The sequence below is a fragment of the Papaver somniferum genome, chromosome 10, assembly GCF_003573695.1.
Source record: "Papaver somniferum cultivar HN1 chromosome 10, ASM357369v1, whole genome shotgun sequence".
Classification (NCBI taxonomy): domain Eukaryota; kingdom Viridiplantae; phylum Streptophyta; class Magnoliopsida; order Ranunculales; family Papaveraceae; genus Papaver; species Papaver somniferum.
The window spans coordinates 143858496-143873366 of record NC_039367.1 but is presented as its reverse complement, the minus strand read 5'-3'; the positions used below and the strand labels follow the sequence as shown (position 1 = coordinate 143873366).

Below are 14871 nucleotides of genomic sequence, written 5' to 3'. Positions count from 1 at the left end.
CACATTTTATTTGGGGACTAAAAAATAAACCCTAAACTGGGATAGAGAAAGCAATAGAATAGGAAAATTGTACCAGCAGAGCTTAGTTGTGGTTGTGATTGTGTTGGGGCCTGCTAATAGATGAAATCTCCATAATGTTGGTGAGCAGTGGAGGAAACAACGATGTTAACGATGATTTTCTCTAACGGTAGGAGTAGTGGTGGTAGTTGTACTTAGAGGTGTAAAACGTATCGGTCTGAATTTATTTTTAAAGATGGAGATATCAATAAGTACAAAGAGTGCTGAAGATAGTCCAACATACTTAGGGGACGACGGAAGATCCTCGGGTCTTTGAGACCCTTTTGGAGGGTTGCCAATGAATATCACCTGCACCAACTCTACAGAGATTTGCAGGAAAAATTCATCGTTTATCAGCGAGTGAATCCTATGTCCCTAAATTCACTGCCTCCGGTTTCCCTTGTCTACTCTTAACAATAGCGTATTATCTTTCAACCATATTTGATTCTGCACGGACCTTATGGACCAGAACGTCCCCTCAATTCTACTGCAATATTGCTTCAGTGAAGCGTCCATCATTATTCACGAGTGGTAACGCAGCAAAATTGAATAGTTAGAGAAAAAAGAAATTTAGGTTTTAAAAGTTTAAAATATTTGATAAGAGATAAGGATTTTGAATATCATTATGATCAGATCATATTTTTTCCTCCCTTTAATAGGAAGGCTATTATTGGGACGTCACATTCCATTAGAGAGGTGTCACCTAATAGGACAAAAAGACCACCTATGAAGATTCCATCACCGGATAAGTTTGTAGGAGTGAAATATCACACATTCATTATGTATGCGAAGTAAAGGTCATTTGTCTTAAGCGAGGATTATCGCACATGTTACAATCAGGATGACGTACTTAATGATGTCAGCATAGTCACGAGAAAAATGTGATGATCTGTGCGAAGGAGTAAAGTGTGCGAGATTAAGTGTGTGTACATGAGCGATTGTAACACACAGTGATTCCGAAAATAGGGGATCTATTAGTTGTCATCCACTATGTAGTACTCTATATAAGGGAAAGGAATCTGTGTATTAAGGAGAGAGATCTGAAATGAGTGTTAGACAAGAAATTAAGGGAGAGAAATTTTATTTGAAGAGCAAATAAAGTCATTGTATTATCTTGTAACTGATTCAAGAACTTGAGATAATAAAAGAATTTCATTATGATTACTTAGAATCTTGTCTAAATTCATAGTGGTGTGGTTGTAGGATTTCCTGCGACTACATTTTGGCGCTAGAAACAGCTTGGAGTGGTATACCATGTTGGTGAATGTGTTCAAAAATCATGTTTCTAGAATTAAAAAACCTAGAATTTTTCCTTCAATATTTGAGATTTTCATTCGATAATACAAGAAAGTGGAAATGGTAAGAATTAGATCTACTGTTAAGCAAGCGGCAACAGCCATAAAAAGTGAAAGAATTGCTGAACGAAGAAGAGGAGAAATTCATGAGCAATTGGAGGAAGGAGAAAGAACAAATCAAAGAAATGATGATCCGAATGGACTACAGCGTACACAAGAGCAGAATAATGATATTTATTATGATAGAGTGAGTATTCATACTGCGCATACGAACTCTACTGAAGATAAAACACAGAGAACTGGAGGTGAAGGAAGGATTGAAAGAAATGAATAAAATATGACACTTGAAGAACTTAGACAAAGATTGATTGCTGAGCGGCAAAGAGAAGATGAAGAGCGTGCGAATTTGATACGACAAAATGATGATTTAAGAGAAGAGAATCTCAGATTACATGAACAAAGATCAAGAAGCGTTACGCGATCAAGATCAAGAACTAACAGAAGTTCATCAAGACAAAGTCGATCAAATCGAAGAAATGCCAGGCGAGAACAAACATTAGAAAATATCGATGAGAATTTGGAAGAAGATGATAATCTACAAGGTCAACGGGAAGAGAAACGCACAGTAAATGACCGATACGAACAACCACATGAGCATCGTCGCAGAAAAGAAGATCAAAGGAACAATAGACTCCAAGATGCAACCGCACGCCATCATACTCATTACGCATCAGATAATGATGGAGAACATGATCCGTAACAAGGGACAATTCTATTACATGGAAGACAAATGTTGAGGGATCAATATGCACGCGAACAAGAGGAAGAGAGAAACAACGCTGTGCGGGAACGTGTGAGATTTGAACGGGAAAGACGTTGAAGAAGAAGAGAAGAAACTGAAAAAAGAGAGATTGAGGAGGCTATACGTCAGAATAATCATGAGAATAGATTAAGACTAGCTAAATTAAAAACAACTATGCAACAAGATTTAGAAAAAACTATGAGATAAGAAATTCTCAGAGAAATGGCTGAATTGAGAGAAATGATGACTATGCGAAAAAATGGTGGAAGAAGACAGTTAGAGGAAGCAATAGAAGAAGCTGGGAAAACACCTTTTGCGAGGAAAATTCAAATTGCAATAATACCACCAAAATGCAATTTACCTGTATTCACTAGTATATTTGATGGTAGTACGTGCGCAGTACAACACATAAAAGCCTATAACCGATCTTTATTGCAGTGGGAAGAAAATGATGTCGTGCTGTGTAAGTATTTTCCTGTAAGCTTGACAGGAGAATCCTTGCAGTGGTTTGAAGGATTTACAGCAGGAACTATTAGATCATTTCATCATCTACATAACGTCTTCTTAGGAAAATATATCAGTAATAATATATCAAAACCAGGAATTGAGACGACATTTGGACTTCGCAGTCAATGAAAGTTTGCGTCACGAAACAACACATTGGAGAACCATGTGTAGTGAAATGGCAAGATGAGTAGGTGAAAAATTTCTTATATACACTAGCTTTTGTCAATGCTCTTTTTCCTACAGATTTATTATATACACAGATTTTCAAGATAAAAGACACCATCACAATGTCGGAGTTGCGTGAATTTCAAGAAGAGTATATTGCACTTGAGGAGAAGCAGAGAGAAATGGAATCTTATCCAGTTGCAATGCCTAATGCGAACACTGGGAATGCGAGTTTACTCCCAAGGATGACAAATGCAGTTGCGAGTACATCACGGGGAAATCAAGGAAAGAAAAGTACATAAATAGAACAAAAACCGGTAGCAATGGGTAGTGAAGATCAGGAGGAACTCGAAAGAGAATATAAAGAAGCACAATCCCAAGCTAGAGGAAGAAATAATAAGATTCAAAGAACGGATAATCCCATGGAAGATTATGGAGGTCAACAACCATATCATAATAAAAGACAGGGAACTGGAAAAGTGATTTGGGAACAAATAAGCTTGCCAAAGTTGAATACTACAGTAGACAAAGTATGGGAAGCTGTTATACCAATGAAAGAAATTCCTGAACCACACAACGTAGGAGATGAACCACCACCGGGTAGAAGGAGCAAAGAATTCTGTGTATATCATCGCTTTCATGGCCACACAACAAGTAATTGCAGAAATGTGAGGAAGATCATACTGATAATGATTGATCAAGGAAGATTGAGCCACTTCTTAGTACAACAGCCGCAAAATCAACCACCACCACCACCAGGAGGAGATACATATGGTGGGGAAAGAGGAAAGAATACATTTGTAATTGAAGTGGGCGCGAAGGAAAGGAACCTTTATTGCAATTCGATTACACACTCTTTCAAAAATATAGAATATTTTCATGACAACATCTTAAGTCGTGTATATGCGAGAGATAATGATAGAAGAGAAATTCTCAACCATGCAAAGATATCACCATTAAAGGATTGGCAAAAACAGTCCATTTCGTTCAGTGCGGAAGAAACACCAGGAGGAGGAGAATTACATGAGTGTCCATTAGTGGTGAAATTGGGAATTAATCCAAAAGAAAAAATAGATGATGATGCTGAAAAAGATGATGAAGCGAATACTTGGGATATAAATAGAATACTCATAGATCATGGGAGTTCTGTTGATATTCTATCATGCATACAAGACTATGGGAGGAAGGGATGACGAGTTAATTCCTTCAACTTACAAGATTTATGGATTCAATGGAGCTGCGAACAAACCAAAAGGAGAAGTCAAAATGAGAATTCCACCGCGAAGCCTACCAACAGAAATCGTATTTTGTGTTGTTGATGTTGAATCACCATATAATGCTCTTATTGGAAGATCATGGTTGCATAGTATCTTGGGTGTGGCTTCGACATTTCACCAATGCATAAAATTTCCTTTACCTCAAGGCCTAGGCATCATAAGAGGAGATACAAATGAAGGTAGAAATTGTCAGGAAATTGATATTGATAAGCGTGAAGAGCGAGAATACAAATGAAGAAATTGGAAGCAACATGCTAAGGATAGTCAAAGGGGTGAAAGATTAATGATGGATGTAGTGTCTAAATCTGGGAAGATATACAAGAAGGATTTTGAAGCAGAATCTTCTACAAATAATAACATCAAGCGAGTCAGGAAGATTACTTCTAAAGAAGGAGAGCGAGTTCAGAGGCAGAAGTTATGTTCTCAGAAGAAAAGTACCATATGTGATGATATTCACACATGGGAAATTGAAGATATCATGCGAAATAATGATCTGAGAAGCATCAATGAACTTAAAGAAATACAAAAGATGACAGGAGGAGAAGAGTAATATGAATATCTTTCTTCATGTATGAGAAATCAGTAAGAATTCTATGTACTAGAGTTATATAACTCACACATAAGAATGGAATGAAAAAGTTTCTATTTTCAAAATATGATATCATTTTCATAATGAAAATGTAAGACCTTAAAGTAAGACCTTAGTGTAAGGCAACAGAGTATATAACCACATAAGAGAGGCATCCAACTGTGGCGTGCACCCTAGTTCGTATACATGCAAGAAGCAAAAAGTTAGACCTATCGCACGTCACATTTGGGGATAACCTGATAAGAATGACTCAAGGAAAAGATACATCGACCCTGGAACTTGAGTCATGGAGATTTGGGGTGAGAAAAAACGAAAAAGCCAATCCAGGAGAGTTGCCTTAAATTTTTAATCTAAGCTCATTGCCTTAGATTGAGAGACTAAGGTAAAAAAGTCTCTCCTAAGGAGTGCAGAAACTCGATCAGGGCGCCGAGGTACACGGTTGAGTCAAGAGTGCGGGGGGCATTGGACTACCTTACTATTTTTGACAAGTCCTGACTATGATGCACTCGGTCCGAAGATACCCCACTTAGGGTACGGTCTCGTAACCATAAACCTTATCAGTGGAGGGATAAGAGGCTGCGAAATCAACTGGTTGTTATATCACCGGATGGGAGGAGCCAACCTTAACCCGGTAGAGGTAAGCTTCCTTGAAGGGGCAACCAGGGGGAATATAAGGACGACACCCTCCATTGGGGAGATGAATTGTGTCAAAAGACGTAAATATCACGAGGCTTTTTACTCATGGGAGTATTAAGTCTTGTCATCTTTATGCAGTATAAAGACTACCTGCGATTACGTCGCACAAGAACAAAGAAAATTTTGGGAAAAATAAGACCTTTAATTACGAAGGCAAAATAAAACCTCACGAGAAAAATACGATGTAAACTAACTTTGTTTTGCAGGACTCGATAGAAATAAGTTGCCTGCGAGTAGTTTCGCATGACACAAAATGTGATTGAAGTAGAAAGAGGCACTATATTCATCAGCCTATCAATCTGTGATAACTAGCAGAGGCGAGAATGGGAATGCAAACATAAAAGAAAGTTATTATCCTCATTTGACAGTCTTATGCATGTACGAAAAAGATAGAACTTTCATATTTGTGAATGCGAATTTAATTAAGGGATGAAAGTTAACATTTTAAGATGTATGTATTAAAGAAGAAATTCTAGAAAAAGTGAAGATATACAAGAGGAAGAAAAAGAATTTACATCAAGTGAATAGTAACTAATCATTATGTTCGGCCTCAGAGTTAATTTCTTCTTCGTATTCTTCTTCATATTCCTCTTCACTATCAATAATATCAGGATCAACTTCGTTGGGAGGAACATCTGCGAATTTATATTTAGAGAGAGGAATGTCATTGTCAACACAGACTTTCTTAATTACTGCATCACGAGCGCGAAGGGCATCCTTACCATTATTTGAAACAGTGAGGATATAATTCGCTTTCAACTTCTTATACTTGGAGTTGCGAGCAGATAAAAATGACTACTTTTCAATAGTTTGATTGTATCCTCTAGAGACGAAGAACTAGTACTATAATCTTCTTGCTCGTAAGACTGATGCATGTGTGGATAGTAATTGGTCTCACCAGGGTATGACCCATATCCTTCCAAAGGATGGCGTTCCCAACCACTATTCCCAACATGGTCATAAAAATGATGATGTCCATATTCAAATTCAGGTCGATACTCATTGTATTGGCTTCTATCATACCAGTTCGACATTCTTAATTGCAAGGGAATTTTACACAACCACAAACAAGGCCGACTCGACTCCACCAAAACAAACCTAAAGATTTCTAGCAAACAAAAAGCATGATGGCTCCACTTAGATTGTTTTCTAGACCAGCTTCTATTCCTTCGAAAAGGAATTCGTTACAATTTGAGCACACCCCTCTGGAATCAATCCGAGCTAATGTAAGTTGAATCGAGGCGAGGGAAGCTCAGTGGAGCTTTGATACCCAAGGCCTCACCGCTATCACAAGGCGGCGCAGTCACGCATTCAACTCACAGAAACCATCATGAACTTTGAAATGTGCTTAAAGAGCAACCAATATTTTTCGAACGAGTTTCCTATTAAGCTCGTTACCCTATTGGTATCGTTCTATTCAAAATTTTAGGCTTAGGTTCGCGTTTGGTTTCGTTTTCCTAAGGCGGGAAAGAAGGAAACGGTGATGAAATCCGAGTCCTTATCTTGATTTGGCCAGGCCTTGCCCTTTACTAGGAAATTAAAAACAGTCTGGTTCGTCCTCAAACAATTATCACCTTAAGGCAGACAGTAACCCGCTTGCAGGAGATTCGCGGGTGTTTCGATTGGACTTACCTCCCGTACCAGACGGGCGATGAACCGTTGTTGTCGACTCGGGCCACGACTCCTATGCCGTGTGCGAACCCGAGGGGCCGAGACGATATAGTAATCGTCGTCCTTCCCTGCAAACAGTTTGTATTTAATTTTTTTTTAATTTATAACCCTTCCGTAGGGTTTTTAAAAATAATGTCCAAAGTCCAGAATAAAGTCCAAAAATTACAAAAATTATGAAAAATAAAGCCTATTTAAAAATTCTAAAAAACATATATAAAAGCTATATATAAAAAAAAATAAAAATAATAATAAAAATAAAATTAAATCCTAAAAAAAAATTGTGTCTTTTTTTTTCTTCTCTTTTAGCTTTTAGCTTTAAGCTTTTTGTTCCCAAGTCCTTAGTATTCCACTTCGAACCTGTAAATCAAAGACACAAAAAGAAACGTAAAAAGGAACAAATAATAATAAATAAATAAAAAATTAAACCTAAAAACAAATCTATATACAAGTCCGCTTCGGCGGCGCCATTTTTGTTGTGGTACTTCGATTGCGGTAAATAAGAGTTCGTTACTCGGACTTGAAAAGATTTTTAAAACAAAAATATATACACAATATGTCACAAGATCAAGAGGAACCAGGACTCAGGATTCCAATGTGTTTCATATTCAAGTGGCTCAGAAAATAATTCTAGGCGATTATAGCTCAAAATAAAACAAGTATTAACTCTATCTTTGCCAAATTAGATTCCATAAAATATTACTTGTATATGATAAGCATGGAACATCAAGAATCCCTAGGACTAAGCATGTTCCATCAAACAAAATCACAAGTAATTAATTGAAATCATAAATCAATTAAAATCGGTGCAAAAAGTGAATTAAGAATTATTTAAATAACCACATGGATGAAAAACAGCTTCCTCCATCATCCCAGTATTGGGGTTTAGCTACTCATAATAATCATGTTCTCAAAATACATACTTGATGCTCAAAATATGATTAAAAGAGTGAAAAATATAATACAGTGAAACTACGACCCTCTTTAAGCGTCCAGAGAAGAACGATAGAATACCACTGCTGTAAAAAACGATACCTCACGGCTGCTGTTGACGCTGTTGTTTTAAGACCCACGGATGCTAGTCGTTGACACTGTTGATAAACGACTGTCTCTGTTGGTGTGTTCTTCGTGTTCTTCGAGCTTTGTTAATGGCAGCAGCAGCAGCAGGTACAATTCCTGCAACTCCTCCTGCGCCTCTCTGCTGGCCTCCCAATCGACCCCTAACTCTTGATAAAACCTTTTCTAACTTCTCTCCACCTCTTATATACTTCACAGCTCAAAGAAATCCCGATAGAATCTCTTTTTTTCTTCTCTGTCGTTGAAACAATAATCACCTCTGTCAGTGTTTGTACGCGTCTGTTAGCTATAAAATAGCCACCAAACTCTTCCTATGACTTGAACAGGACCAAATACATGATTATCCAGCGTAAAACTCTCCCAAAATCTCCACAAAATCTTTGAAAGTGCACAACAGGACACGTCTCTCTGTTTTAACTTTGATTGCTTCTCCCGGATATTCTAGCCCAATTAAGCCCATGAAATCATCCATACTAGAATTGTATATCCATATCACGTCCAGCCCATGAGAATCAGTGATTTAATCTCATTAAAACTCGTCCGAAAATCCAACCCTAAATCTGTCTGGTGAAAGAAAATTTTCCCGCCAAAATTTGTTTTCAAACGGTGAAGGTGACCTCCCCCTTATCCAGTTCTGGTGTCCCTTTAGCACATGTACGAATTGGGTTACCCTTTATCCATAGTGAGAGTCCGAATAACACTTTCCCCTTGGGTGCAAATAGTAATTTTTCTGGGATATTTTCAGCACTTTTTCAGGGTTCCTCCGGGGTATTTCTGGGGTGCTTCCAACATACTTCTGGGGTGATTCTGGTACGTTATCTACGGAGGTTCAAATGCCACATTTTTTGAGCCAATTTCGCCGCAAAAGCTTATTTCTCCAAAAACACCTACAAAGACATAAAATAATCAAATAAGTACAAAATCGAGCACTAACAATATAAACAATTGGGACAAATTAGACACATAAATGCGTCTATCAATAACCCCATTGATAACTTCTCGGTTTCTTCAAGACGTATCTTTTCTTTAGCAGCAACTTGTGTCTTTAATTCTTCAATCTTCTCCAGATAATTCTTTTCTTTATCTGGGAAATATAAACAAAATGGTTAGATTTAAAAGAGATATCATCTTCAAAAAATGAGAAAAATGAAAGAAAAAACAAGTGACCTTCATGATTGGAAATAATGTCTTTAACCAACGCAGAATGTTCAGATTGAAGGCTCACATTTACGGCTAAATTTTCCCGAGCATCATTCAAAACTCTAAAAGCCCAACTAAATTCAGCTTCACTTTCTATGAGAAGTCGAGAACGGATTAAGTTTCTTTCCTCAATGAGCGCGAACTTTTCGCTCAAAGCTAAATCACGTTCATTTAGAACTTTAAGGATAGTTTCTTGGAATTTTTTTAATGCTTTCGCACCTTTGAGAGCGACCTCATCTTTTTCAGTAATGAGTTTATTCTTCATTTCTTCAAAAAGTTGAATTGTCTCCTTAATTTCCTGAAGACGGCGTTTGAAGTTATTAGGTGTAGTTAGTAAGGGTCTATGATCCATTCTAAGAGCAGTATACTTCAACTTTAATTCTTCCAGGCCGAGGTTCTCAAATCCTTTGGTTGGATAATTTCTTAAAGAAGAATTAAGACGTTATAAAAGGGTTTCCTCGTCGGAAAATTTAGATGCCTCATCGGAAAGGTTATAAATATCTACGAATACAAAGAAATGAGGAATGCTAATTGTCACGTAAAACAAGGAGAATGAAAAAAATCAAAGATTACATACCAATAATTTCGTCATTTCTTTCTCGAGCCTTGCGAAGTAATTCAGCGTTGGTAAAAATTTCAGCCTTAAGTTTGGTATTTTCTTTCCCCAAACTGAGAAGTTTCCTTTGATAATACGAAGAAACCGCATATGATAAGCGAGATACCTGTAAAAGTATAAGAAAGATGTTATGTATCGGTAGAGCAGAATATGAAAAGTCTAGCATGTGCCATATTAATAGATAGAGATTCTTCATATCGCTCATTATGTATGCGAAGTAAAGGTCATTTGTCTTAAGTGAGGATTATTGCACATGTTACAATTAGGATGACATACTTAATGATGTCATCATAGTCACGAGAAAATTGTGATGGTCTGTGCGAAGGAGTAAAGTGTGCGATATTGAGTATGTGTACATGAGCGATTGTAACGCACAATGATTCCGAAAATAGGGGATCTATTACTTGTCATCCACTATGTAGTACCCTATATAAGGGGAAGGAATCTGTGTATTAAGGAGAGAGGTCTGAAATGAGTGTTAGACAAGAAATTAAGAGAGATAAAGTTTATTTAAAGAGCAAATAAAGTCATTGTATTATCTTGTAACCGATTCAAGAACTTGAGATAATAAAATAATTTCATTATGATTACTTAGAATCTTGTCTAAATTCATAGTGGTGTGGTTGTAGGATTTCCTGCAACTACAAAGTTGATGATGAAGATTCCGATGAAGCTTCTGTCAATCAAAGACAACCAAGATGAAGATTTCGTCGTTGGAGAGCATGGAGAGGATCACTATTGATCTTAAAACCCAACCCAATAACCAAGAATCGCCATTAAAGCGAAGATAAACCTCAAAATAGTAGATAAAACACCAAAATGGTGTATATAAGTAGAAAACATAATAAAAACCAAACTAATCTACTAACTAACCTAGAAAGCAAGGAAAAAAGAAGAAATCTGCTCAGATCTAGTCCATTTTTGGACTAGATCTAAGGAGAGAAGAGTTGTTTTTGATGGTTTTGTTGGATAAGAAGAAGGAGTGAGAGAGGGGAGAGAGAAAAATTTGATACTCCCTCTGTTTCCGAAAGACCGTCCTCTGTTCCTTTTACGTCAGTTTCATAATTGTGTCCAGCTTCTGTTTATAGTCATACTTTTCCAATGAACTCTCTAATATACACTTGACTTATTTATATTCATAAATCCATTTTTAACGTTACTCAATCTAAAATATTAAATAAATTAGTATAATCAAGGAAACAAATATACTCTTCGTTCATTTTAAGGAAATATATATTTATCTTTAAAAATTAAATTTCTTATATAGTTTATACTTCATAAATTCGATTTCTTTTAATTTTCCTTTTATATTTCGTATTTATAATTTTCATAATAATTCTGGATAATCTTTATTGCTAGCATTTTTATTAAAATAAAATAGGTAAGTAATTAAGGGTAGTCAAGTAAAATAATATGGTCTCCTTAATATTTTGATAAAATCAAAGCGAACTGTCGTTGTGAAACGGAGGGAGTATGTCGGTTCTCACCAACAAGTGCTTAAAATAGATCAGGAGTAAAAAAACCTCACAGTACGGCGTTCGGTGCGGATAAACACGAAGCACAGTATGTAACAACACGATACACATGAAGCACAGTATACCCGATACACACGAAGCACAATATGAAACAACACAACAAAGTATTATTCAGTACATTTTATGTATATTTCATTTTATTTTAGTTAAGTCAATTTATTTCTATACAAATACATACAATACCAAGATATCTCAAAGGTTCCAAATAAATAAGTGTGTCAGCATAGCATAACTCTCATAGTTGTTTTTCCGGCAAAACACATCACAACGCGTCCTCTAACACACACAACGGTACAACGCGTCCTCTAACACACGCGTACAACATGCTTTAATTTCTGACTCACCACACCACAGTACAAAACACGTGAGTTCGTGGCCTGGCGCTGCCCAATATGTTTTACACCTCTAGCTGTGCTAACACTAACACAACAGTTTGAATCTTCTACGATTTTTTAATTTTCCGTTAGGTGACCACAACTTGATTTCCTAAACGTTCATGAAATATGTGAACAATTAAACCTATCTATATATAGATGTCGTGGTGCGGGTAGTTTAAGAGACTGAGAGAGAGATAAAGATGGTGAACACTGGTGTACCTGTTATCACTCTGAGCTCGGGGAAAGGGATACCTGTTTTAGGTATGGGAACATTTGAAACAGTTGGTAAAGGGGGTGAACGAGAGAGGTTGGCGTTTTTGAAAGCGATAGAGGTGGGTTACAGACACTTCGATACTGCTGCGTGCTACCAAACTGAAGAGTGTCTTGGTGAAGCTATAGGGGAAGCACTTCAACTTGGCCTAATCAAATCTCGAGATGAACTCTTTATCACTTCTAAGCTCTGGTGCACCGATGCTCACCCTGATCGTGTTCTTTTGGCTCTTCAGAGTTCTCTGAGGTAAAATCATTTGGTGCAAATTGAACCCAAGGCTTATGGGCAATTAAGCATTTCTTAAACATCTATCAAATTTTAGAAACAAATTTTTGAAACAAATTTTAGAAACATTCCAAATTTTCTTGTGTAATGTAGGAATCTTAAGTTGGAGTATCTGGATCTATACCTGATACACTTTCCGGTAAGCTTGAAGCCAGGGAATGAGGTCACTATGGACGCAGCAGGGGGCAAAATTTTTCTAATGGACTACAAGTCTGTATGGGCAGCCATGGAAGAGTGTCAGAACCTTGGCTTCACTAAGTCAATCGGTGTCAGCAATTTCTCCTGCAAAAAGCTTCAGGAATTATTGGCGATAGCGAACATCCCTCCAGTTGTAAATCAAGTGAGTAAAAAGTAAACTATTTGATAAAAAATGAATGCTTTCCTTGTTGGACCTCGAAGATATCTAATGCTAATCAAATAACTTTCAACATTCGACAAGCATACATATAAGTTCCCTCACATAAAACCCTTGATTAATTAAGGTGGAGATGAGCCCAGTTTTCCACCAAACGAATCTGAGAGAGTATTGCAAGGCCAATAATATACTGGTGACTGCATACTCGATTTTGGGTGGCAAAGGAACCGCATGGGGCTCCAATTCAGTTTTGGGTTCCGAGGTGCTTAACCAGATTGCTATCGCCAGAGGAAAGTCTATTGCTCAGGTTTGTCAAGTTCTCCGCATATATCATATGCCATAGCATTCGCATCACGGATATTTGTCATGCATAGAATTTAACATCTTTAACTTACATTCTGATCAGGTTAGTATGAGATGGGTATACGAGCAAGGGGCGATTCTTGTGGTGAAAAGTTTCAGTGAAAAGAATATGAGGGAAAACTTGAACATATTCGATTGGGAACTGACTAAGGAAGACTTGGAAAGGATTGGTGAGATTCCACAGCGCAGATTAATAATTCAGGAATTTATGATATCATCTAATGGACCTTTCAAATCTCTAGAAGAGTTCTGGGATGAAAAAGCTGCTTGAAACTTCATGTTAGAACATGCTATGGTCATTGAATTGCCATTATTTGTTTCCGGACGTGTTTAACGTTGTATGTATGCAATCATTGACATCTTTTTAATATTTGGTTCCTTTTGTTTTGTTTCTTGCCTATCTATATAATTGATTTGGTGCTGCTCTCAGCATAATACCATTGGCGAATTATCCTTTTATTTATATTATACACTCGATAACCTTTTAATTGTTGAGAACACAATTGTTGCAGCATTGTTAATCGGTGCGCAATTATTATAGAACGCACCAAAATCTATAAATGACCGGGGATTTTCGAGTTTGTTCTATATGAATTTTAGTAGCCTCTCCCCAGTATATTTGCACCTCATTGTCAGCATTCTCATTCGACCATCAAAATTTTCTTATAGCGTAGCCATGTTATGTCGTTGTCAAATGGATCCCATTCAGGGCCGGATCAAAACTCAATCAATGACTCTACCGGAGATATTTCTGAATATAATCCTTGTAAGAGTACCAATAATTTGGTGGGGATTAATTCCAGCAGTCTGAGACCGACACATGTACGACACCTTTGTTAAATATTGCGGGCATCCAACTCAAAACCAATTGGCAACGAGTGAAGCGGCCCTTCCATATTATATTTTTAGTTCATTATGCGGAAACTAGGGATGTGGGACTATTTGGCCTTTCACAAACTCATTTAAGAGATTTCTGTTGCAATTTTTAATTTGTTTGATCCAACGATCTTACCATCAGGCTAGTAGTAGGTAATTAAACTGATACGAATTAAGTTTAAACTTTTTTTCTATCGAAGAGTTTTAGAACTCAATCACTTAATAATGGTACCGCATGTTTACAATTTTTTTTCTTTTTTCTTTCTTTTTTTCTGTTTGTTTAATCCTTTTCCGAAACAGAAAATGGGTCATTTGTCCAAATATTTTTAAAGCGTGGTTCTAATGGACGAGCGAAAATTAGTATGGGTGAAATGCACACCAGAAAAATAGCAAGAATGAAACTGGATTCATCCTGGCTTAAACTTAAAAAAAGAGCGAGGATGAAAACACAAAATTGAAAATGGGTAGGATGAAACTGTTTACATCTTGGCTATTTTTATATTCTCGTCAATTTTAACAATATCAAATTTACATGTCATTTTCACCCAGAAATTGTTGATTTTGGTCTTTTTAACCAATTTTGTGTTTCCGAAAAGAATTTTTTTTCTTGGCGACCGACCCAACCCAAGTATGAACTTATCCCTACCCTAGGTTAAAGGTCACTGCTTTTTTTCACAGTTCATGTAGACCGGAGTCTACAGTCTACCAAGTACCAACAGTAAATTAAATGGAAAATGGGTCATTTGTCCAAATATTTTTAAATCACGGTTCAAATGGACGAGTAAAAAATAGTTTGGGTGAAATGGCCAAAAAAAAAATAGTGGTTTCATCCTAGCTTAAATTTAAAAAATAGTAAGGAT

The 14871-nt window shown here is 36.8% G+C and overlaps 1 protein-coding gene across 1 annotated transcript; it reads left to right on the top strand.

The window, feature by feature from the left end:
* Positions 1–11907: 11907 nt before the first annotated feature.
* Positions 11908–13598, top strand: LOC113318465 (NADPH-dependent codeinone reductase 1-4-like). The gene is made up of 4 exons (XM_026566629.1): positions 11908–12378; positions 12511–12757; positions 12900–13079; positions 13179–13598. Exons 1-4 carry the CDS (start codon positions 12062–12064, stop codon positions 13404–13406), a joined length of 972 nt encoding a protein of 323 aa, XP_026422414.1. The 5' UTR covers positions 11908–12061; the 3' UTR covers positions 13407–13598.
* The last annotated feature ends 1273 nt before the right edge of the window (positions 13599–14871 follow it).